General features: G+C 41.2%; 2 protein-coding genes across 3 annotated transcripts; both read right to left on the bottom strand.

Annotated features, from left to right (window-relative positions):
• LOC115580869 (H-2 class II histocompatibility antigen, A-U alpha chain-like) lies at positions 1-20,256 on the bottom strand. 2 transcript variants are annotated; one of them, XM_030415587.1, is made up of 7 exons: positions 20,215-20,256; positions 20,075-20,140; positions 19,450-19,548; positions 5,442-5,609; positions 5,094-5,339; positions 1,292-1,576; positions 1-1,177 (listed from the first exon to the last, which is right to left on the bottom strand). In XM_030415587.1, the coding sequence occupies exons 4-7, from the start codon at positions 5,497-5,499 to the stop codon at positions 1,050-1,052; spliced, it is 717 nt and encodes a 238-aa protein (XP_030271447.1). In that variant the 5' UTR covers positions 5,500-5,609; positions 19,450-19,548; positions 20,075-20,140; positions 20,215-20,256; the 3' UTR covers positions 1-1,049. The 2 variants fall into 2 exon arrangements, with proteins under 2 accessions (XP_030271447.1, XP_030271448.1); XM_030415588.1 differs by having other exon boundaries at positions 19,459-19,548.
• Positions 11,590-12,686, bottom strand: LOC115580868 (interferon-induced very large GTPase 1-like). The gene has a single exon (XM_030415585.1). It carries the CDS (start codon positions 12,587-12,589, stop codon positions 11,609-11,611), a length of 981 nt encoding a protein of 326 aa, XP_030271445.1. The 5' UTR covers positions 12,590-12,686; the 3' UTR covers positions 11,590-11,608.
• Positions 20,257-23,003: the final 2,747 nt, after the last annotated feature.

The raw sequence follows: 23,003 nt of genomic DNA, 5'->3' as shown, positions 1-23,003 counted from the left end.
CAGATGAAGAGTGGATGTTTTATTCCAGAGGTGGACACTGAATCTCAATGATGACTTACATTGAGTTGTAACTTTGTTCTCCTGAGACAAACTGTGAGCTAACACACTGTTTTACTCAGTGATCAAAGATCACAGATGTGATGTTCAACACAACGTCTTCAGAAACATTAAAGAAGATAATAACTCATGAACAACATCTTGGGAGTTTTCATTGGACCAGTTCATAGTTGTTTAATCACTGGTGTTGTTCAGAGTGAACTCAGAGATCAGATCAGTGATGGAGGATTAAACCTGCAGTTAGTCCATCAGGCCCGAAGCTACAACTGGTCTGCTTTAGACTGGTCCTGACTGCTGAGCTGGACTATAGAATGGATTCAAAGCCTGTTGCACCAACAGAACTAAACCCAGTCTTAACTTCAGCCGGTCTTAGCGAGAAGTAGGAAGCTCAGCTGGTGAACCTGGTGTGACTGTCAGCTCGGACTTAAACTGCAAAGTGACGCCGTCTGAGTTTAAGACCAGGCGTCGACCCGGTTGGTGCAACAAGAAAAAAACAGGGAGTTTAGATCAGTTCCTGTGATTCATGAGTCAAATCACGACCAGATGAGGCTGATGATCAGTTCTATAATTGACAGCAGGTTTCACACATGTGGTCATGAAGATGTTTAAATCAAAGGGGCGGAGACGCTGCTCTGTAGTCTGGTGGCTCAGCATCAATACACACTTCATTTTGTTTCATTGTCTTTTAAATCAGGAACTCATTGTCAGCATCTTTTGAACATAAGTCACTTCTGTCTCTCACTTGCTTCAAAACAAAAGAGATCAAGATCTTTACGACCAGAGGAGGTGCTGATGTCACTGTCGTCCACAGGGGGTGTCAGAGTCAACACACACTGACAGGTCAACATCTGGATTAATACGTTATTACATCTGTGAATCATAAAAGCTTAAAGAGCATTTAAGTGCCAGTTCAGCAAGAATCAGATTTTATTGATAAAAGATGAAGGAAAGTTATTAAAGTGAACAGAAATGACATCATCAGCCCCGACCAATCATCTGCACTCATTTCCTTTGACGAGGAAGAAGGTTCCAGCAGCCACACCGAGCAGACCCACAGTCAGACCGAGTCCACAGAAGACTGCAGGCCCAACACCAGGCAGAGTCTTCTCCACCTCCACATCTGGAGACAGAAACACACAGAGACATTAACACACTGCTGCTTCAAATAAAGTTTGTATTGTTGTCAGTTTTAATAAAGTTTGTATCGTCGTCAGTGTAAATAAAGTTTTCTCACCCCAGATCCTGGTCAGTGGTTCCTTCAGGGCCGGATGGGTCACTGAACAGCTGTAGATGTCTCCTTGTTGGGGGGTGAAGTCCAGTCTGGAGAACTGGTTGAAAGTGTAGTCTTTATTGACATAGGGAACGTTGACGCTGGTTCCTTCAGTCACGTTCTCTCCGTTCTTCGTCCAGGAGAACTTCACAGGAGCAGGAAAGAAATCAGTCACATGACAGATCAGGATGTTCTTCACTTGCAGCTTCATGTAGTCTCTGGGGTAGATCATCAGACTGGAGGGAGCATCTGAACACAAACAAAGCTCAGATTATTATTATTATTATTATTATTTCATTACATCTTCTCTGAACACATGACGACACGATGTGCCTCTTGGCAGCCATTTTACTTTCCACCATGACTGAATGATGCATTTGCATCATGTCTCCTGAAGCAACCTGACAACACAGAGAAGATGTCTCCCCTGATGTTTACATGTTAAGGGATCACAATGAAACCATCAACTACATGAGACATTGTTCAGGTGAACCCAGATAGACTAGAGAGATGACAGACTGAGAGACACTGGAGATACCAGAATCAGAATCAGAATTTCTTTAATTTGTCCCGCAAACTGAGAAATTTCTTCATCACAGCAGCCAAAGGACAGTGGTATTGTAATAAACAATAATAATATTAAAAGAAGAAACAATACAATAAAAAAGTAAGAAGTAAGAAGTAAAAATAGAACTCTCATATATTGTATCTACATTGTATATAAATAATGTTATAAATAATGATTTACACTGTTAACAGTTTATTGTAGAATATGGGTATGTGAAATTGACCAAAAAACGAAAATGGGTTCTTTTATGACCTAGTGCACATGCTAGGTCTGTAGGATGCAGTGCTGGTTGGTACTGGTACGGTCTGACAGCAGCAGGAAGGAAGGACCTGCGATACCTCTCCTTCACACACTTGGGGTGTATTAGCCTATCACTGAAGGAGCTGCCCAGAGCTGAGATAGTGGCCTGCAGGGGGTGGGACTCCTGCACCAGCAGTGATGACAGCTTGTCCACCACCTGCACTGGGTCAAGAGGGCATCCCAGGATGTAGCTGGCCTTCTTGATAAGTTTATCAAGTCTCCTCCTTCATGCTGCTAAGATGCTGCTGCTCCAGCAGACTACTCCATAGAAAATGGCTGATGCCACCAGAGTTTTAGGAAGAGGCGAGAAGTGTCCCCTGCACTCCAAGCTTCCTCAGCAGATGAAGGCTACTATGACCTTTCTTATATGTTGCAGTGTGATCAGTCCAGTCCAGTTTATTGTTCGGGTGAACTCCAAGGTACTTGTAAGATGTCACCTTCTCAATGTCTGGTGTTGTGTTGGTCCACCCCGTGAGCTCCAATGTGTTATTTCTCCTCTGTGCTTCCCCCCTCATTATCTCACCCGTCTTCTTCCCTCCTCTCTCTTCTCACCTGCTCCTTGTCCCCTCATCAGTGTGTTCTGTGTATTTAAGCCTTTGTTCCCCATGCACTCCTTGTCAGTCCATTGTTGGTGTGATGTCCCCCTCAAGTTCCTTGTGTTTCCTCGTTTGGTAACGTTTTGGTATGTTTTAGATTTTGATTTCTGTTTTTTTATGTTTAGTTTGAACTTTGCTGTTGATTTGGTACTTGACCTTTTCCTTTTTTAATAGTTTGTGTAACTAGCTCCCTTTGGTTGTTTGCATTCAGCTTTGGTTAATAAAACTCACCTTTGGTTCTCCCTCCATCCTGCCTCCCCCGTGTCTGATTTTGGCTCCACCTTTAGTTTTCCCCTCATTGTGATACAATGACCCCCAGGTTTCCTGGGGCCCATTCCAGCATAGAATGGACACCTAGTTCATTATAGTTGGTTGGCTAAATTGGTATTTTAACATATGTCTTTTCTCCTCCAACTACCCTGCTTATCCATCTGTAGATAAGGGCTCACATACATGTCAGCACCCAGGAAGACCACAGATGTTATAAATTTTTCACACATAATTAAAAAATGGTCACTAATTTAACTTGCAAAGACCAATTGAAGAATAGGTTCAGATCGTTCACCCACGTCTGGTCCCCCGCAGCCTGAGAGTCTGGTTTCCTCTCCCCTGAGATGGTTTTAAGGCTTTTCCAGACTCCACTGATGTTTCTCTGCTGCAGCTGGTTCTCCATCTTCCTCCTGTAGCTGTTCTTCCCCTCTCTGATCTTCCTCCTCAGCTCCTTCTGCACAGCCTTCAGCTCCTCCTTGTTGCCTGACCCAAAGGCCCTCTTTTTCTCCTTGAGGAGAGCCTTTATGTCCCACACAGTGGAGTCAAAGCAGTCCCTCAGAGCCTGCTCAGACTCCTCAGTCCATGCTTTAACTGTGCGGGTTTCCACTGGTTGCCTGTTAACAAGGGGCATGCAAACAGGCAAGAGATGCACCAGGTTGTGGTCAGATCTTCCCAGGGGAGGGAGGGGGGATGAGTTGTATGCCTCCTTGCTGTTGGCATAAAATAAGTCCAGTTTTTTTGCCTCTGGTGTGGCAGGTGACATACTGTGTGAATGTGGGCAGGGTGGAGGACAGAGAGGCATGATTGAAGTCTCCAGAGATGAGGAAGAGGAAGAGGGCCTTTGGATGCTGTGTCTGCAGTGAGCTGTGACTGAGTGGAGGAAGTCACAAGCTGCATCAGCGTTAGCAGAGGGGGGGCTATATACTGTGAACACAATCACCTGTGTGAACTCCCTCGGGAGGTAGTACGGCCTCATGCTAACCGCTAAAATGTTGATGTCCTTACTGCAGACCTGTTCTTTAACAGTGATGTGCCAAGAGTTACACCATCTGTCATTAACAAACACAGCCAGTCCTCCTTCCTCTTACCGCTCTCTGCCGTCCTGTCTGCCCGCCGCAGTTTTAAAACCATCCAGGTTCATGTCCATGTCTGGGGTCAGTGCCATAAGCCACGTCTCATTGAGCACCATGATGCTGCACTCATGGTAGTCCCTTTGATGGGGGTCAGGGCGTTAGCTCATCCATCTTGTTGGGGAGAGATCTCACATTCCCCATAATGACAGCATCTCCTGCTGTGTGCTGTCGCGGGGGACACCGGGCTGCTCATGCGGCGGCACCGTGGCGCTACTGAGGGCCAACAGTTGATCCCTACTGTAAACAATAGGGCTGCGTACAGGCTCCCCTGACATGGCGGGAAAAAAGCAGTATTAAAACCAGAGCGAAAAAAGCAAGTCTGGTCTCCATACTGCCCGGAGAGAGAGCTCCAAAGAGAAGTGAATACAAACAGTTAAAAAGTAGAAAAATAAATATAAAAAGAGGAAAAAGCTCAAACTCACACAGCACCATCTTAATCACAGACACTAGAGACACTGAAAGACACTAGACACACCAGAGACACTTACTTAAAACAGTAAGAAGTCTCGACACAACAGGGTCTCTACACATGAACACGAGCATTGAGAACATTGTTTGTGTACACAGAGTTTACTAAAAAGAAGGTTTTTGAACAACTCATGTTAGTAGCTGGATCTCCGGGGCGTCGCCGTCATGGCAGACAAAAAGTGTCGATCCCTGAGTGCGACCTAACAGGCAGGCTTGAGGAGTGGTTCACCATTACTCTCCTGCCTGTTAAGTGGCACTCAGGGATCAACACTTTTTGTCTGCCACGTTTCACTTTAACTGAGGACTGAACTGAAAGAAAAACACTTAAGATGAGCTCACAGGTCTGTTACAGACTCAACATGTCCACTGACATCACACATAAGACAGCTGAGGACACGTTAAAGACACAAGGGACATGTGTTTGTCTCTACCTGACTCGAGGGGGAGGTCCTTCAAGGCTTTACCATGGTTTTCCAAGTTTCTTCTGCAGATCTGTTGATTAGCCACAGCTCGCTGATAAATTCCTTCACTGAAGCGAAACCGTACAAAGTAAGGCTGAGGATAGACCGCTCTCTTGTTCTTGAAGTCTGGGTGGTACAACTCATCACCATCCAGACCAACCATGGTCTCTCCATCAGAGGCTGAACAGCCAATGACAACAATTTCTTCATGAAGAACTGAAAACAGAAACACAAGCTGCTGTTTACCAGTCTGTCTGTCTGTCTGTATGTCTGTCTGTTCTGGTCCATCAGTCTCTGAGTGAGTGTAAAGACACTTACTGTCAGTGGAGACACAGAGGACACAGGAGAGGACGAGGACCACCATCATCTTCATCATCTTCAGCAGCAGCTCTCTGTGGACCAGAACCAGTCTGAACCAGAACCAGTCTGTCCTGTGAACCAGTCTGTCCTTTCAACCAGAGTGAGGAGGACAGCAGCAGCTGAGCTCTAACACACAAAACAGCCAATCAGAGAGGGGATGTCATCAGTAACCAGGTACAGACACATCACCTGTGACAGACAGACAGGCAGACAGACAGAGACCCTCTCCAGTGTGTTTTTGTATTTTTATGATCATTCCTGAACATGTTTTATAACTTTTGAGGAATAAATCAATTTAATCAATTTGTGGAGACCAGGCCTCTGCTTTAGCTGCGCTGTGAAGACGAGGCCTCTGCGTTGGGCTGCGCCTGCACAGGTGGAACTGACTCAGGATGTATTAAATGAAGACACCAGTGAACAACAAGTCCATTCAGGTGAAAGTTAGAGCTGCCTCAGTGGTTCTGGTCCTGTGTTTGTCCTGATGCTTTCAGGTTTGTTATCAACAGAGACACAAAGTGTCCACCAGGGACACTTTATATCTTCACCGCCAGAACCAGTTCAAGGAGCCAGATAGTCTGAGAACCTGAGCAACAGCCTGCAGTTTTTCTTAAGAAGCTAGCTATCTTTGATAACTATTGTTTTTGTGTTGGCTTAAATAAAGCAGTTTTTGAGTTACCTTTACCCATTGTTTCTTTCCCCTCCTTTTTACGTTTATTACTTAACTATGTTGCTCCCTTCATCCCCTGGCCATACGGGGACGTAACATATATTCAGTGCCTCGGCTGCTGATTGTAGCCTTTAATGTCGCCACAAGGGGGCACTCAAAGCACATGAAGTCCACAATGAACAGAGGCCATAAGCCAATAAAACATAATTTTCTAACAAAACTACAATCATATAGATAAAATCTAAAGTAATGCATTTATTCTTGGTTTAATTCTCACATTTCTGGAGCTTCATAGCGAAACAGCGCAGCAGCATTCTTCTAAAAAAAACGTCCATGATGATGATGATAAACATCTTGTTGCCAGAGTATTTCGTCTCATCGTGTACCTCCAGCTGTTATCCACAGTCTTGTCAAGTCTCTAAGTATTGCCTTGCTGAATTTCTGTTTTCTTAGTTCTCCTCTGAAGGAGAGTGATTTTGTTTTGCTAAAGAGTTTTGGTCAGCTTGTTCATTTGAAAAGCTAGTTTAGTTTCATAGCACGGTTGCATTTTCCTCCTCTTGGAGCGATTTGATTTGTAGTTTTCTTAGCTCGTAGCGTAGTTTCTGTTTATAGCCTTTTGTCTTTTCCTTTTGAGCGATTTTCTTTTGTATAACTTTTCATAGACTTGTGTTTTTTCAGATCAGTGTAGATTTAGCCTTTTGTCCTTTCCTCCCTCGGGAGCGATTTTCTGTTTATTATTTTGTGCTTCGTGCCACGTTTTCCTTCTTAGTTCCTTGTCTGTGTAGACGAGTTCAGAGTTTATAGCCCGTTGATTTACCACTCTGTCTGAAGAGGGTTCCAAGAGTTTCAGAATAAAAGCCTGCATTAATTGTTCTGTCTGCACCTGAGTCCTCACTTTGCCTAGTCCTAACAGGATTATGGGGATACTTTATGCAAACATACACCCTGATCAGTGTCTTCATGTGGTTAAAATGCCTCTTTTTAAAGGAAAAAAAAGTTAAAAGTTGTTCACCTTATATTTCCAGTCACGTACGTAGAGAGACAATGAATAGAACCTTGAAGTGACAAACACCATATTGTAGTATATTAACTGTTTGGCTCTTTAGACTTCAGCCCTCTTTACAAACCACATCAGTTACTTTGAATGCCAAAAGCATCAATACTACAGGTCACTATGGTTTAAACTGATGCAGCAACGGTCAAGGTTAAAGATTCTTTTTATAGATCCATAAAATAAATCTAACTTTCAGTTTTAACATCCAAATCTGGGAAAAAAAAGGATAAGATGCTACAAAGATGACGGCAATAAAATGGCCACATGATAAAATGTCACCTGATTATGAATCATCAAGAAATAAAGATTTCAAAGAAGGAAATTCCACTAAACTGTAAAAGATGCGATAAAATAATATCAGGCAGCATCAGCCTGCCACTACTCAGTACATCAGTACATGTTGTCAACATACAGTGTAAAAATAGATCTGGTCTCTTATCCTGCAAAACCTCACAAATTGTCAAACAATTTTAATGAACTGAGGCTGTTAAATAAGAGATTTATCTAATTTGAAAGAAGAATCTTTATATTTTAAAGAATATGGGTTTTATATTAATTAATTTCAGTTTAAATGGAGTAGAGGATAGAACAGAGCAACATTATTTAATAAGGATTTTACACAAATCATAAATACACAACTCTAACCCAATATTTAAGTAATACAGAATAAATGAGCGTGATATAAATTGTGGTTTTTGAATGTGAAAGTGTCTTGTTGCCACAACTTTTCTTTTTCCTTTTTATTTTACCTGTGTTGGATTAAAGGGATGCTCAGTGTCTTCTTCTGGTCGATTAAGCTTACAATGCTTCATAAAGTAAAGAACTGTCTAAAGATGTGTTCACCTTTCCACCGAAATTCGTAGAAAGACAATGAATAGAACCTTGAAGTGACAAATACCGTATTGTAATAACTGTTGGGCTCTTTAGACTTCAGCCCTCTTTACAAACCACGTCAGTTACTCTGAATGACAAAAGCAATAATAAAACAGGTCACTGTGGTTTAAACTGATGCAGCAACATTCAAGGTTAAAGATTCTTTTTATGGATCCATAAAATAAATTCACTTTTTAGTTTAACCATCCAAAACTGATTAAAAGAATAAGATAAAAAAATAAAATGTCACCTGATTATGAAGCATCAGGAAATAAACATTTCAAAAGTTAAAAATCTGCAAAAAAAAAGTGCAGTTGAACACCCCGGGGATAAAATGAGACGTCATCAGCCTGACACTATTTTTTACATCAACTTTACATCAGTATTTGAAGTTGATATTTTATATACAATTGTAATTTATGCACATAACAGTGATGTTTTAATTAGAAATTATGGCGAACATTAATAAACTTCACTCTCATCAGTGCATTTTCAAGTTTTTCTAATTGTTTCTAATTTGTTACGACTGGCTCCGAGGCCACAACAAAACATGGATATTTGACGTGTGATCAAACAAGGCAGTTGATATTTATTTACACAAATTGAATGTACAATGGAGTGTGGAGGTGTATGTCAGTGGTGTGGGAGGGTGCTTTTATGCAATGTCAAATGTGGGGTGCATGTTGTCTGGTGCAGAACAGAACAAAACAAAACAGCAGTAGCAGGATGTTGATCTGAGGAAGAGACAGACCGAGGACTTGAACCAGCAGGCTTAAATCAGCTGCAGAGCCAGGCACAGGTGCTCCCAATCAGCCATCCACTGCAACCTGCAACACACAGACACAGCCACACCCACTACACACAGGACACAGCCAAGGGCTAGGGCCGTAACACTTCACTTGGATGTTTGCGTTTCCCTGAGCAGAATGATGTGTAGAGTTTGTTTGGACATTGATCTGCTGAACAGGAAACATTTCTCTGTGCTCACCTTAAAGCTGAGTTCAACATGTGTTGAACAAGCAATGTTTTTTTGACATATTTAGATAGAAGCTAGTAATAGTCCAATAAGCAAAAAAGTAAGGGACAATGTTGTGTATAAACTGATGAAAACAAGTCAGCATCTCCGCCCTGTTTTTTCCCTAACAGTCCTGCTGACAAAGTCCTGGAGTAAGTGGGGCAATACAAGGAGGAGGTGCTGCAAGCTGTAAAGACGTTTATGAGATTCTGTCTTCAGGACGATGTCACCCATCAAGAGCCGTGGCATCATCAAAGTATAAATAATGTCGAGGTCACTGCCTGCCACCAGATCCAAAGAGGCAGCTCAGGTGAACAGAGAGATGCTTCAGCCTCCTGTAGCCTGATGTCTGGTAGGTCAAAGCTTCATGCTTTCATCATGTTGGTCTTTTGCACAAATGTTGTATTGTTGATCAAATGTGTAAATATACTTTATGGTTAGGACAGCTGTCTTTGTGTGAACTTTATAGAAGAATAATGATGTATGCAGTTTTTGTTCATTTATATGGAATGGACTTAGAGGTACAATATCTTTTTTTATTACTGCTAAATGAAAAAATATGTATAATTTTCCTTTAGGTTCATGAAGAGGAGCAGAGGAACATCAGACGACAAATGATGGACACAGAAGACGACAGCTCAGGTACACAAACTCACAGTTAATACTGTTATAGTCAAAAGTATTTTAAATGGAGTTAACTGTCGAAAGAAATATCCAGTTTACATCCAAATACTTTCAGCTTTTATTAAGCATGAATATGAAAGTGCACCACAATTCAGTGTTTAACGTCTTGCATTTGGTTGATGATTAAAACCACATGGTTGTAGCTGGGTAAAGATGTGCATTATGGTAAATAAATTCAGTGCAACTGGTGGATGTCTGACCAGCACTGAGGCTTGAACTTGTTTAACTGAATTTGAGGATCCCCGTCTATGGAAGTTAAATCATGTCATTAATCAAGAGCATAGATTTTCAGTTTGAGAGCATGATTTCATTCCTTTTCAGTGACACAGCTCCTTCGCGTGCTCAGATTTTTTCTCCTCATGCTCACATTTTGTGCTCGCACTTAAATGTCTTCTGCTTTCTTTCAAATGTCTGCTTGAATTCAAAAATCACATGCCTGTGTTCACAATTCTCCTTCTTGCACACAAAAATTTCGCTCGCATTCAAATGTGCCCTCTGCGCGCTCAGATCTAAGTGCACGCGCTCAGAACACACACCTGCTCACAGGTCAAGTTCTGCTCTCGGATCTCTCCTCTGCTCACGGCTTTTTCTTGTGTATCAACACTGTCAACCAATAGAAGGCCAGCTACTGTTGACCAATCAGATTATCCCCGCTTCTTTGCGGGTGCGTTCGTTGTACTTCGAGGAGCGTCGCATACGGGCGGGCACTCTTTCTACCGGGTTTATCTACTTCCGTCCTCCAGGCTGTTAAATGTGGTGGTTCCCTTTATTTTATGACGACTTTTGGAATAAAATATCAGTTAATCAATACACGAGCGCCCGTGCTTTTCATTACAATAGCTACATCAACATAAAGTAGAATAGTGGCTCTACTTTCGCCATATTAGCCAATAGCCAGTTACCCAGGCAGTTTTTTTGCAGTATCAACTGTTTACAAGTATCAATGATGCTGTCTGCAGCGCTTTGCAGTTTTCGCTTTGCAGACTTTCTAAAGAACAGATTTTTCAGTGTCACTTTCAAATGTTTAGCTTTGGCCTTAAATGGAACCTTCCCACGTTCTTTTAGGTCTCCAACATCCTTTAATTCCCTAGCGACACTGTGCTTGTGGAAATGTGTTTTCAACTGTTGGAGGATGCTTGAGGATATATCTCGTTCTTCCAGGCCGAACACATTGACTGTGACTTCAGTCCACATCTTTTCAAACTCATGTTCCAGTTCCTCTTCAGACAGTGTGCGGTGTTTGCAGTCACTTGAGAGTTTTTACTTTTTCTTCCATCAGTTCTCTGGATTTCCTTTGAATGTCCTGAACCCCTTTTAAACTTTTTCTTAGCTCCAGTGCACAATCCAATTTATTGTTTACTGAATGTTGGATTTCTTTTTTAAGACCTGAAATACTGTTGAAAAATTCAGTTTTGTATTTTTCAATCAGGTGCACATGTCTGTCTTTACTTTTATAGTATTCCTCGAGTTTCTGCTTTATTAGCTTTTCTTGGTCTACTATTTTTTGCAATGCCTGTATCTTCTTTGTTTGAGCAAATTGATTTGGACGTTGGAATTCAGTTTCGTCAACGTTAAAAATGTCCAACTCTGCTTCTTTTTGCCAAGAGAAGATCTCTTTCCTGAACTCCCATTCCCATTGATTGAACTCTTTGCAAAGGTTGTCGTAGGCATGAGCAACAAGAGTGTTTCTGAAACTGAAGATGAAGTGCTCGTATTTGACTGCTTTCCAGAGACTTCTCATCCATTCTAGAAACTCTGGGATCTGTGAGAGTTTATCGCTTTTGTCACTTTTCACTGTCTCCAAGAGATTTTTCTTTAATTCTGCTACAACTTCACTGTAACCTGTGTTCACTAGAGCCATTGGTGGGTTTCCAAGCCAGAGTCCTGGAATGTTCCAGTTGTTTTTTTTCTACGTCACAATCCAGAACATCTGTGAATTTCTTTATGAATGGCCGCCCTTCCATTTCAACTGCTATTTGTGTCATTTCATTGAGTTGGTCCAAGAGATGCTTTCTTTCTGACATGTTCTTGGTATGAGCTGAAACTCCAGCAACATTCTGGTGCACAAAATGACAAACTGGCTTTTTACCAATTTCCTTCATTCTCAAGAATGCATGAGCTGCGATTTGCAGAACATCTTTCATTTCTGTTGAGTTCTCCATTGCAATGTTGATAATAGTAATGTCACTCAAACCAATGACAAAGGTTGCCAGCTCATTGTCATGCTCATAACTGTCCTCTAGTTGTGCCAGCTGAGGAGACTTAAGACCTTCTGTGTCAATGAGGACTATGAAGTCACAGTCCAGCTTCTCTCGCATATCCTCACCCACTCTGAGGAAGAGCATGTAGGCTCCTCTTGTGCATCTTCCACTGCTGACAGGAAACTGTACTCCTAACATGGTGTTGAGGAGTGTTGACTTCCCTGAACTTTGAACACCCAACACAGTCAGTACCAACAGTCTGCTCTTCTCTCCAACCTTCCTGTGAAGCTCCATGAGCACATCTGTCAGCCATCTCTCTGGGATGTTGGAAGCATCTCCATCCAAGAGCTCTAAAGGATGTCCATCCAACAGCAGTTCAGCAGCCAAACCAGGGAGATCAGACACTTTATCAGCAGGGCTTACTGACTGTGAGGAACACTCATAGATCACTCCCATCTCTCTCATGTAATGCTCTATTCCTAAAGAACTATCCACCAAAGCCTGATCCAACTCTGCAATGAGTTTTGCATCTTTTTTCTCACATTGCTCTTTAAATCTGTTACGGAGCTCAGTAAGTATGCCCCGAGAATGTGTATTCAACTTGAATGTCATTGAATGTCTCTTTTCTCTTTGTCACTTGTTGATAAAGTTTCAATTAAACTCTTCATTGCTTCGGATGGTTTTAGTTGGCTTTGCCCTTTCCTGATTTGGTTTTGTTCTGCCTCCAGCTGAGATTCATATCCAGTGGAGCTGGAGTCACCAGTGTCTTTCATTCTACATTCCTCACTCTCTAACTTTGATAACCTTTTCCAGTTATCTCCTTGCAAAGGAAGCTGTTGTTTCTTGTAGTCTGGTATACTCTGCTCCCCAATGCTGTTAATGATCTCCTCAGCTGATTTCCTTTGTTTGTCAGTGTTGTTTTCATCCACAGACAGACCAAGATCAACTGCTTTGTCAGGCATATTTTCAATCCTTATTGTGGATTTTACATCAGATAGATGTGGCTTGATGAGTTCACAAAGTTTCTCTGAAAACTCTGCTACATTTACCGTTGAATCTTTGATTTCCACATTGCTGTTTGGTAAACCTAACTCTTCCTTTGTTGCCTTGACAGACATCATGTCCTCTTTAGCATTCTCTGACTTGTGATTAAAAACCAAGAACAGTTTGGATTTCACGTCTTGAAGAGAATTCAAAATCTTGTGCTCATCTTCGTCAACTTTGTCCATAAATACAAAAGGTAGCAGTTGAGACTTCATAAAGAAAACTAAATTGTGTGAAAGACTGAGCAATGTCTCCTCTCAGATTGGCGAAGGCAACTGGTTTTGGAAATATTTCAAGATTTCTGTTACCGTCAGGAAGGAACCAGCAAACCTCTACCAAACCATTTGCAATTTTTCTTGCATTTTTTCCTCCTTTCATATCTCTGTGTATAAACATATTGTGATTTTGCTGGCCACGGCTGAGAACATGATTCAGACACTGGGACTTGGATAAACTGCAGTTTTTCAGCCTCACAAAGGAAAAGAATGGTATATCTGCTTGGACAATGTTGTCTTCAACAAACCCTCTTGATTCAGACAAATCATGTGGACGCCACTCTTTGACGATGTCTCTCAGAGCCCACAGCATCAGAGTGCAACTACTGTTATTGCCATCAGGCAACAGCAGTGGGACAGAAAACTGACTAACCCACAAAAATAATGATGATGTAAGTCTGTGTAGTAAAAAGACTGTGCTGAGATTAAGTTTTGTTATATGTAATTCTTTACTTTTGATAGTTTTTTTTTGTAAAACGAAACCTGGAAAGGTAAACAGTAAACAAATCAGCAGTAGTTGAGATTTATCCATGTTGATGTCAATTAGTTTTTGTTCCATGTGCGTATACTTTTTGTATACACATTGTTGTAAATGATTAACTAATGATTTTCATTATTTTAGGCAGATGATGATGAAGATGTGCTAACAAAGAAGTAAAAGGCTGGAAATATTTTTGTTTACTGTGACTTCAGTTGATTGTCATCATTTTGTATTATGTTTGTTTGTTTTGATGATCACAATACGTTTCCAGTTCTGTCCATTATGGTTAGATAGTTAGATAGATAGAAAACATTTGTATCTCTTGATGTGTGTTTGATAAAAGTCAGTGAATAATAAATGTTGATGTAACTGACTTTGTTGCTCTTGTTTAAATACGGTCTAAACAAGCAGACAGCAGGTGATACTGTGGAATCATTTCATCAGTTGATAATGCTGAATTTCTGACTTTGATTTCTAGAGACCGATGATTAATAAAACAATCAGCGTGGACGTTGAAAAGTTGGTAGCTGTCTCATATTTGTTAACATTTTCTGTATTTTGTTTTTGTTATATTTTTATTGATCTTTTTTCGGATAAACATTTCAGTCATGTGAACACTAGAGAGATAATTATGGTATGTATTCAAAAATGATGTGATTATGAGTTTTGAAATAAATATAATACAAAGGTAAATAATATTTAAAGTCTCTTCTGTTGAATTCCAAATTATTGTTTCGGAATAATAGAAGTAAAAATGATTCTCTACACATTTATTCTTTAGTTTTTTGTATTTGAAGCTGTAACTGGCATCTGTATCCATTTTCCAGTTATTACTCAATTTCTATTGGGCATTTCATTATGGGACAACGGTGTAACTATAATTATGACACAACTATGTCTACAATTAGTACACAATATATTATTTACAGAGAAGAACATTATAGAGAGGGGGTATCTTTAAGGGTTAGAATACTACATCTCTCTAAAATACAATGGAGGTGAATGGAATGTTATATGTGGTGCTCAGATCATTGAATAAGTACATTAAATTAAAGTTCCCAGTTAGTGTGGACCCCACATTAGTGTTTGAAAAGCAAACAGTGAACACAAGAAGTACAGTGATACAACTGTGTGAAATTCAGTCCCCTGCCACTAGAGAGCACAAGATATCAGACTGCACAATCACATTACTGTATGTGATATATTTGTATTTCTAATACTGTATGACCATAAAAAATAACTAAAAGCAACATTTCTACACATTCTTAAACATTTGTATATAAACTGTAAACACAAACATTATTGTGATGGTAGCATTTTAAATGTATTACATCTGTTTAAATTGATGCTTTGTAAAAACATTTGTGGAGTTGTGAGAAACTGAGCTGTAGTTTCAGGAAACATTTACATTTGGGAAAACTGTAATAACTGACACAGAAGAGCATCACTGACAGATACAATTTGTAGTTCTGAGAAACTATAAAGTTTACTTGTGAAGATGCTGTGTATAAGCTTTATCAAAGTCTTCACAAACACAGAATTCACTTACCACTTTGAAAACAGCCACAAGGTGGCACTCAAAGCACATGAAGTCCACAATGAGCAGAGGCCAAAAGCACAAAATGCTTCAAAGGCAAGGAGCACTGAGATGCAGGAGTAAAAGAGCACAATTAATATAATAAATATAGCCGCAAGCGGCAATCCGCAGGTTCTAACCCCTTTCGGCCCAATCCGGCCACCCTGACCCTCATCCCCCGCAGTTGATGACATCGGCCGCCGTGTTCCTCAAAGATCTGTGCAACACATAGCCATGATAAGCCCTAGATTTCTCTAAATTGGGTTTTCAGCTACATGTTAATGGCATTTATAGCGTCCCCTATAGGTTGAGGCCAACATACTTTGGTACTTGGCAGATTACCAGTCCTGTTGTGAAACTACCCACCAAGTTTTGTGATTATAGGACAGAGGGTGTGGGAGTTATGGCCAATCATTTCTAAGCCCCGCCTATTGCGAAGATAAATTGGTTCGTGGGGGCCATGTTTTTTGACCAATCTGGCTATTTATAGTAGAAATGAGTCCCTTCATCCCCCGAAGCCGTATCCCAAATTTAGTGTTGATAGAGTCAATCTTTCAAAAGTTCTATTCATTTGACTGTTTTTCACATTATGCTAATTAGCAAAACATCTAAGTAGGCAGAGCTTAATGGTCCAAGAGGCTTTTTTGTAGAGCACATGGAGCTGGACTTGTGTGTCAAATTTCAAGTCAATCAGACTTACTGTGTGAGAGTTGTGGCCTTCCCAAAAATGCATTTTCAATCCTTAATTACAGCGCCACCATCTGGCTGACTGGGCTCATATTTTAATAAAAGTTGATACACATAATTTCCAATAATTGGGCCAAGTCCAAGTTTCTGGCCCATTCCAGCTCACGGGAATTTGAGCTCAAGCGGCAGACAACAAATAATAACCAAGCCCCGCCCATTGCAAAGATACATTGGTCCGTGGCGGCCATGTTTTTTGACAAATCTGGCTTATTTATAGTAGAAATGAGTCCCTTCATCCCCCGAAGCCGTATCCCAAATTTAGTGTATGAAAATTTTCAAGTCAATAGCTCTAATGGCTTTGCGGGGAATGCCTTTCGAAGTTTACACCCTAGGTTATAGCGCCCCCATCTGACGGATTAGGATCACATTTTTGGAGTAGCATTTGGACGACATTTATACTCAACATACCAAGTTTCGTGTCTCTGGGTCCTTCCAGCTCGCCATAAATTAATAAAACGCAAACAATGATGGTGAATGACGAATAGGCCACACCCACTTTCACATATCAACAGGGGTCTCAAGACATTAGTTAATACTTGCCCCTAGGGCATGCATACCAAATTTGGTGAAATTCCGTCCAACGGTCTTTGAGATACCCATTTGTAGCATTTATAGCGTCCCCTATAAGTTGAGCTCAACATGCTTTGATTGGCAGATTCCCAGTCCTGTTGTGAACCTACCCACCAAGTTTTGTGATGATAGGGCAAAGGGTGTGGGAGTTATGACCAATCATGTCTAAGCCCCGCCCATTGCGAAGATGCATTGATCCGTGGTGGCCATGTTTTTTGACCAATCTGGCTCACTTATAATAGAAATTTGTCTTTTTGTCTCCCGAAGGCGTATACCAAATTCGGTGTCGATAGAGTCAATCTTTCAAAAGTTCTATTCATTTTACTGTTTTTCACATTATGCTAATTAGCAAAAAATCTAAGTAGGCGGGGCTTAATGGTCCAATTGGCTTTTTTGTAGAGCACATGAGGCTGGACCTGTGTATCTAATTTCAAGTCAATCAGACTTACTGTGTGAGAGTCGTGGCCTTCCCAAAAATGCATTTTCAATCCTTAATTACAGCGCCACCATCTGGCTGACTGGGCTCATATTTTAATAAAGGTTGATGCACTTCATTTCCAATAATTGGGCCAAATTTCAAGTTTCTGGCCCATTCCAGCTCTCGGGAATTTGAGCTCAAGTGGCAGACAACAAAAAAAAATAAACCGGCACATTTTCAGAAGGGTTCTACCCCTTCGGGGTTAGAACCCTAATAATAAACCGGCACAATCTTAGAGGGGTTCTAACCCCAAATCAGATGTTCATAAGACAAAACACCAATGTAGCATGTACGCTACCCTATCAATGCACAGTTTGGGTACTAACAGATAGCTACAACATTATTATCTGGGCTAGGCTCAGAAGACTAGGTTTGGCTCTAGGAGCGGAGAGTGAGACACGGAACACGGTTAGGTTTTAGTGACACCATATATTATGATAGTGAAACACAGATGACATTAAACATGGACAGCAATGAATAGAATACCACTAAGGATATGAAATGCAAATACAAACGGCCATTCGTAAAAAACCTCAGTATGTACAATTAATTTAGTCAGTGGACATCAGAGGACTCAGGATAATTGAAAAAGCTGTCTTTCAACAGCTGAACAATTACTTAATAATAAATGGCTGTTTTGATGCTTTCCAATCAGGATTTCGACCACATCACAGCACTGAGACGGCCCTCGTTAAGGTCTTCAACGACATTCATTCAAACACAGACAGCCGAAAAATCTCAGTCGTAGTATTACTGGATCTCAGTGCTGCGTTTGACACAGTCGACCATAATATACTACTGGACCGACTGGAAAACTGGGTTGGACTCTCTGGTACAACACTAAAGTGGTTTAAATCTTATCTAAATGAGAGAGATTACTTTGTGTCTATTGGTGACTACACATCTGAACGGATGAAAATGACAAGTGGAGTACCCCAGGGCTCCATTCTGGGGCCTCTACTATTCAACATTTACATGCTCCCTCTAGCTCAAATAATGGAAAACAATGAAATTTGCTACCATAGTTATGCAGATGACACACAAATTTACATAACCATATCACCAGGGGACTATAATCCCATACATACCCTGAGTAGATGCATTGAACAAATCAATGATTGGATGTGTCAGAGTTTTCTTCAGTTAAACAAAGATAAGACTGAAATAATTGTTTTTGGATCCAAGGAAGAACGACTTAAAGTCTCTGCTCAGCTTCAGTCTGTAATGTTGAAAACTACAGACCAAGTCAGAAACCTTGGTGTGACTGTGGACTCAGGCATGAATTTCAGCAGCCATATTAAGACAGTTACAAAGTCAGCCTACTATCACCTTAAGAATATATCCAGGATAAGAGGGCTTATGTCTCGGCAGGATTTGGAGAAACTTGTTCACGCATTTATCTTCAGCAGACTCGACTACTGTAATGGTGTCCTTACAGGACTCCCTAAAAACTCCATCAGACAGCTGCAGCTGATTCAGAACGCTGCTGCTCGAGTCCTAACAAGAACCAAAAAAGTAGATCACATCACTCCAGTTCTTAGATCTTTACACTGGCTTCCTGTCTATCAAAGAATAGATTTCAAAGTCCTGTTGTTGGTTTATAAAGCATTGAATGGTTTCAGGCCAAAATACATTTCTGATCTGCTGCCGCGTTATGAACCATCCAGACCTCTGAGATCGTCAGGTAACGGTCTGCTTTCAGTCCCCAGAGTCAGAAGTAAACATGGAGAAGCAGCTTTCAGTTACTATGCGCCACATATTTGGAACAAACTCCCTGAAAATTGCAGGTCTGCTCCAACACTCACCTCTTTTAAATCAAGACTTAAAACATTTCTTTTTGCCACTGCTTTTAACTGAAGTCTTTGAACTGCATTATTACTCTGAGTTTTTTTTTTTTTTTTTTTAATAATGCAATTTTTAATGTCTTTTAAATGAAATGTTTGTCTTTTAATGTAATTTGTATGCGCCTGTAAAGCACTTTGAGTTGCCTTGTGTCTGAATTGTGCTATACAAATAAACTTGCCTTGCCTTGCAGCGCACATATGATTCATAAGCACCTTGTATTCCCAGGCGGTCCATCCAAGTACTAACCAGGCCCGAATGCCAAAGAAATAGAGTTCAAGCTTCGCCTGTAATGGCGAGGCGCAACCGCAATACAATGGCCCAACGAATGAGTGTCCAGTGGTGAAGGAAAAAAAGTATTGGGAGGTAAGTGTGTGTAGTGTGTGTAGGGGCCGTTAGTGAGTTGCGAGGGGCCAATAAATTAGGAAAAGGGAGCGGCTGCATAAAGGAGCCTCCTACCAGCCTGACCAGAGCAGTGGGGGTTCAGTTGATTCTTTCTCAGGACACAGTCTTCAGGCTTGGTGCCCAGGCTAATTCTTAGCTCGCCATCAACCTGGCCTGTATGGAAAACATGTCCAATTAAATATCTAGTGTGCGCACAACATTCAAGAAATACTACAACCAAATAACACAGGCTGCATTAAATAAATAGCAGTATCTCAAATTCAATAATTCCAATATTGTACAATATAATCAAAGCATGATATATAAATCGATATGAATAATTAACATAATATTTGTTATATCAAAATATTCATCATCACAATAACTTCAGTATCACCAAGACAAGCATCCAGACCAAAGTGCATAGCAGTACCAGCAGCTACCTGGACTGCATGTAAGTGCATTTGACGCAAAGCACTAACAACAAGAAGACTAGCTTAAAGAGCTTCAGTACATTCAATTCTTGCTACAAAGATAATACACACAATCATAAAATCACGTCACACTCCGAACGCTTCATGTGGCAGGACACATTCAGAGAAACTAGGCATACAAGACACTTTTAACCGCACCAACAATCAACAAGTAGCGGCTAGGCTAAGCCAACGCCAATCAAATGAATAGCGTTAGCGCGACTCACCAAAGTCCGTGATTAAATCGGCATACGGCTCCAATTCTGATGCTCAGCGGCTCCAGTAGTCGGCTCCTATGTTTCGACAGTTATTGCATTTAGTTCTGGAATGGTTGATGTTAAATAAAGTGAATGATGATACGACGTACCTGCAACAAACATTCCCCAGCCTGCTCCTCTCGCTACTGCTGGCAGCAAGCCACAGCTGGGTTATGTTACCGCGAATGGTCGCGCTCTGATGACGTAACGTGATGACGTACGGCGCAATCACATGACAAATTTACTTTATAAGGGAAAAGATTATAAATAAATAAGGGTTTTCCCACCCGGGTTACATATGCGCCACACAAACTGCGTGACGCAAACGGAGCTCCTTGGCACAAGCACCCATATTTGCTGCACCATCAGTCACGAGGCAAGTGACTTTGTGGGTGATTCCCCACTCTGCCAAAAGTGAAGCTTTCACCCTAGCCAAATTCTCGGCAGTATGGGCCTCAGGGAAATGCAGCACCCCTAAAACAACGGATTGTAATGAGGTGCTTGCATTTACAAAATGGCATGTCACAGCCAGATAGGCATCGGTGTTTATTGAGGTCCACATATCAAATCAAATCAAATCAATCTTTATTTATATGGCGCTTTTCATACAGAAAATAATCGCAAAGTGCCTTACAGAGATGTACAAACAGCAGAAAAAGAGAAACATCAAATAAAATCAGGAGAAGAAAGTTAAAAGAACCCAACCCTCCCACCCCCACAGTCATGCACAGAGATATACACAAATATATATACACTCATACACACATTCACACATACACACACAGCCACGCAGACACACAGACACACAGACACACAGACACACACACTCACACCTACACAAACACTAGCTGTCACTACAGAGACACGGCCGGGCAGCGAGACCTGAGGTACAGAGGAAGCTAGAGGAAGCTACCTTTGGGGGGCCAACCACACTGGGAGAGATCCCAGTCCAAGGTTGCAGGGAGCGCCGCCACAGAGACCACCCCAACCCGGGCAGACAGGAAGCCCCGCACCAAGGTGAGGAGCCCTCTAGTCGCCCGGGCCGGAACTGTCCACGGGACATCACCCCCCGCGGCCAGACCAGGGACAACTCCCATTTTGGAAGGCCCCCCTGAGGAAACAATGGAGATTAAAAACTGATAGCCTAAAACAGTAAAGGGTTAAAATATGGAGGCTAAAAACTAGGGGTGGTGAAAAAAGTCGATTATTGATTAATCGCGATTATGATATTGACGATTATGATTCGATTATTAAATTTCCAAAAATCGATTTAAAAAAAATAATAAAAATATATACTGGCTTCTGCTACATGTTCCACAGTCTGGAGCCAAGATATGTTATTCCATCCCGGAGCTTTTTCACACTTAAATTGATTCCAAATCTTTACAAGGAGACAAACCTTTCCGTGCAAGTGTCCCTCAACTCTGCTCACAGGGTAGCAATAACCTGCGATGCCAGGACATCCAGAACTACAGTCTCATATGTGACCGTTACAGCTCATTATGTCAGCAGCTAATGGAAGCTAATTTCCTACGTACTTCAGACGAAAGCTATGGATGATAGCCACACAAGCGCAAATATGTGTGAGTTTCTCAAAGCAATGGCAGACGAGTGGGGAATAGAGAAACACGCCCTGGTTCTCGTCTCCAACAATGCTTCTAACATGAGTCCGGCTGCTGAGCTTGGCAGCTTTCTTTTAACAGTGAAAGACTACATTTAACACAAATTAAAAAATAATAATTTTGATATTACAGTTACACTATACAATATTGAAGGTGCTGTGAGGTGTTACTCAAAAGATAAGTAAAATAATTCAGTAGCTGACTGATGTTAAATGGAAGATCAATAATTGTTAATAATTGAAAATCGAATCGATAATCGTTAATAATCGAAAAATCGATTTGTAATCGAATCGAGACTTCAATAATCGGAATCGAATCAGGAAATTGGGCCGATTAACCACCCCTACTAAAAACACGAGGGACTAAAACATAAAAGCATAGAGGCTAAAAACATGAGGGACTAAAACATAAAAGCATAAAGGCTAAAACACAGAGATTAAAACAGTAAAAAAGGATAAAAAGTGCTCTGATTAGCACTGCCTAAAAGGAATTAAAAAGAGTTAAGATTTCAATTAAAAGCCTGGTTAAAAAGATGGGTCTTAAGCCTCTTTTTGAAAACCTCAGCAGTCTCCGCGACCCTGAGGTTCTCCGGCAGGCTGTTCCACAGTCGGGGCCCATAACAACTGAAAGCCGCCTCCCCGTGCTTTTTTTAACTTACCTGTGGTGGTTAAAAGGCCGGTGCCGGAGGACCTCAGGGTCCGCGGCGGCTGATAAGGTAAAAGCAAATCAGATAGGTAAGAAGGCCCAAGACCGTTAAGACACTTAAAAACTAGTAAAAGAACTTTAAAATCAATCCTGAAACGCACGGGGAGCCAATGCAGCGACTTTAAAACTGGTGTAATATGCTCCCGCCCTCTGGTCCTTGTCAGCACTCGTGCAGCTGAGTTTTGTAATAATTGTAGATTCGAAATGCTCTTTTTGGGAAGGCCAGAGAGCAGGGCATTACAGTAGTCTAAACGACAAGAGATAAAAGCATCAGCACCTCCGTGCTGGCCTGAGAGAGAAACGGGCGGACTCTGGCTATATTCTTAAGATGATAAAAACCTATTTTTGTAATATTTTTGATGTGTGGAATAAAACTGAGCTCAGAGTCCAAAATCACACCCAGATTTTTTACAGATTGTGATGGTTTAAAATCCTTAAACTTTGGTAAAAGTTTCTCTTTCTGGCCCTCAGGACCAATGAGTAAAATCTCTGTTTTGTCCTGGTTGAGCTGTAGGAAATTCGCTGCCATCCATGTCTTGATATCTAAAATGCAGTTAAAAAGGACATCAATA

This window comes from Sparus aurata, chromosome 4, assembly GCF_900880675.1.
Source record: "Sparus aurata chromosome 4, fSpaAur1.1, whole genome shotgun sequence".
NCBI classification, from domain to species: domain Eukaryota; kingdom Metazoa; phylum Chordata; class Actinopteri; order Spariformes; family Sparidae; genus Sparus; species Sparus aurata.
The sequence above is the reverse complement of the archived record's forward strand: the minus strand, read 5'-3'. Positions and strand labels throughout refer to the sequence as shown.

Coding starts and splice junctions, on each gene's coding strand:
- LOC115580868 (XM_030415585.1), bottom strand. CDS start 12,589: ATGACATTCAAGTTGAATACACATTCTCGGGGCATACTTACTGAGCTC.
- LOC115580869 (XM_030415587.1), bottom strand. CDS start 5,499: ATGATGAAGATGATGGTGGTCCTCGTCCTCTCCTGTGTCCTCTGTGTC. Junction 5,340..5,441: donor CCTCTGTGTCTCCACTGACA/GTAAGTGTCTTT, acceptor TTCTGTTTTCAG/TTCTTCATGAAGAAATTGTT. Junction 1,178..1,291: donor ACCACTGACCAGGATCTGGG/GTGAGAAAACTT, acceptor TTCTGTCTCCAG/ATGTGGAGGTGGAGAAGACT.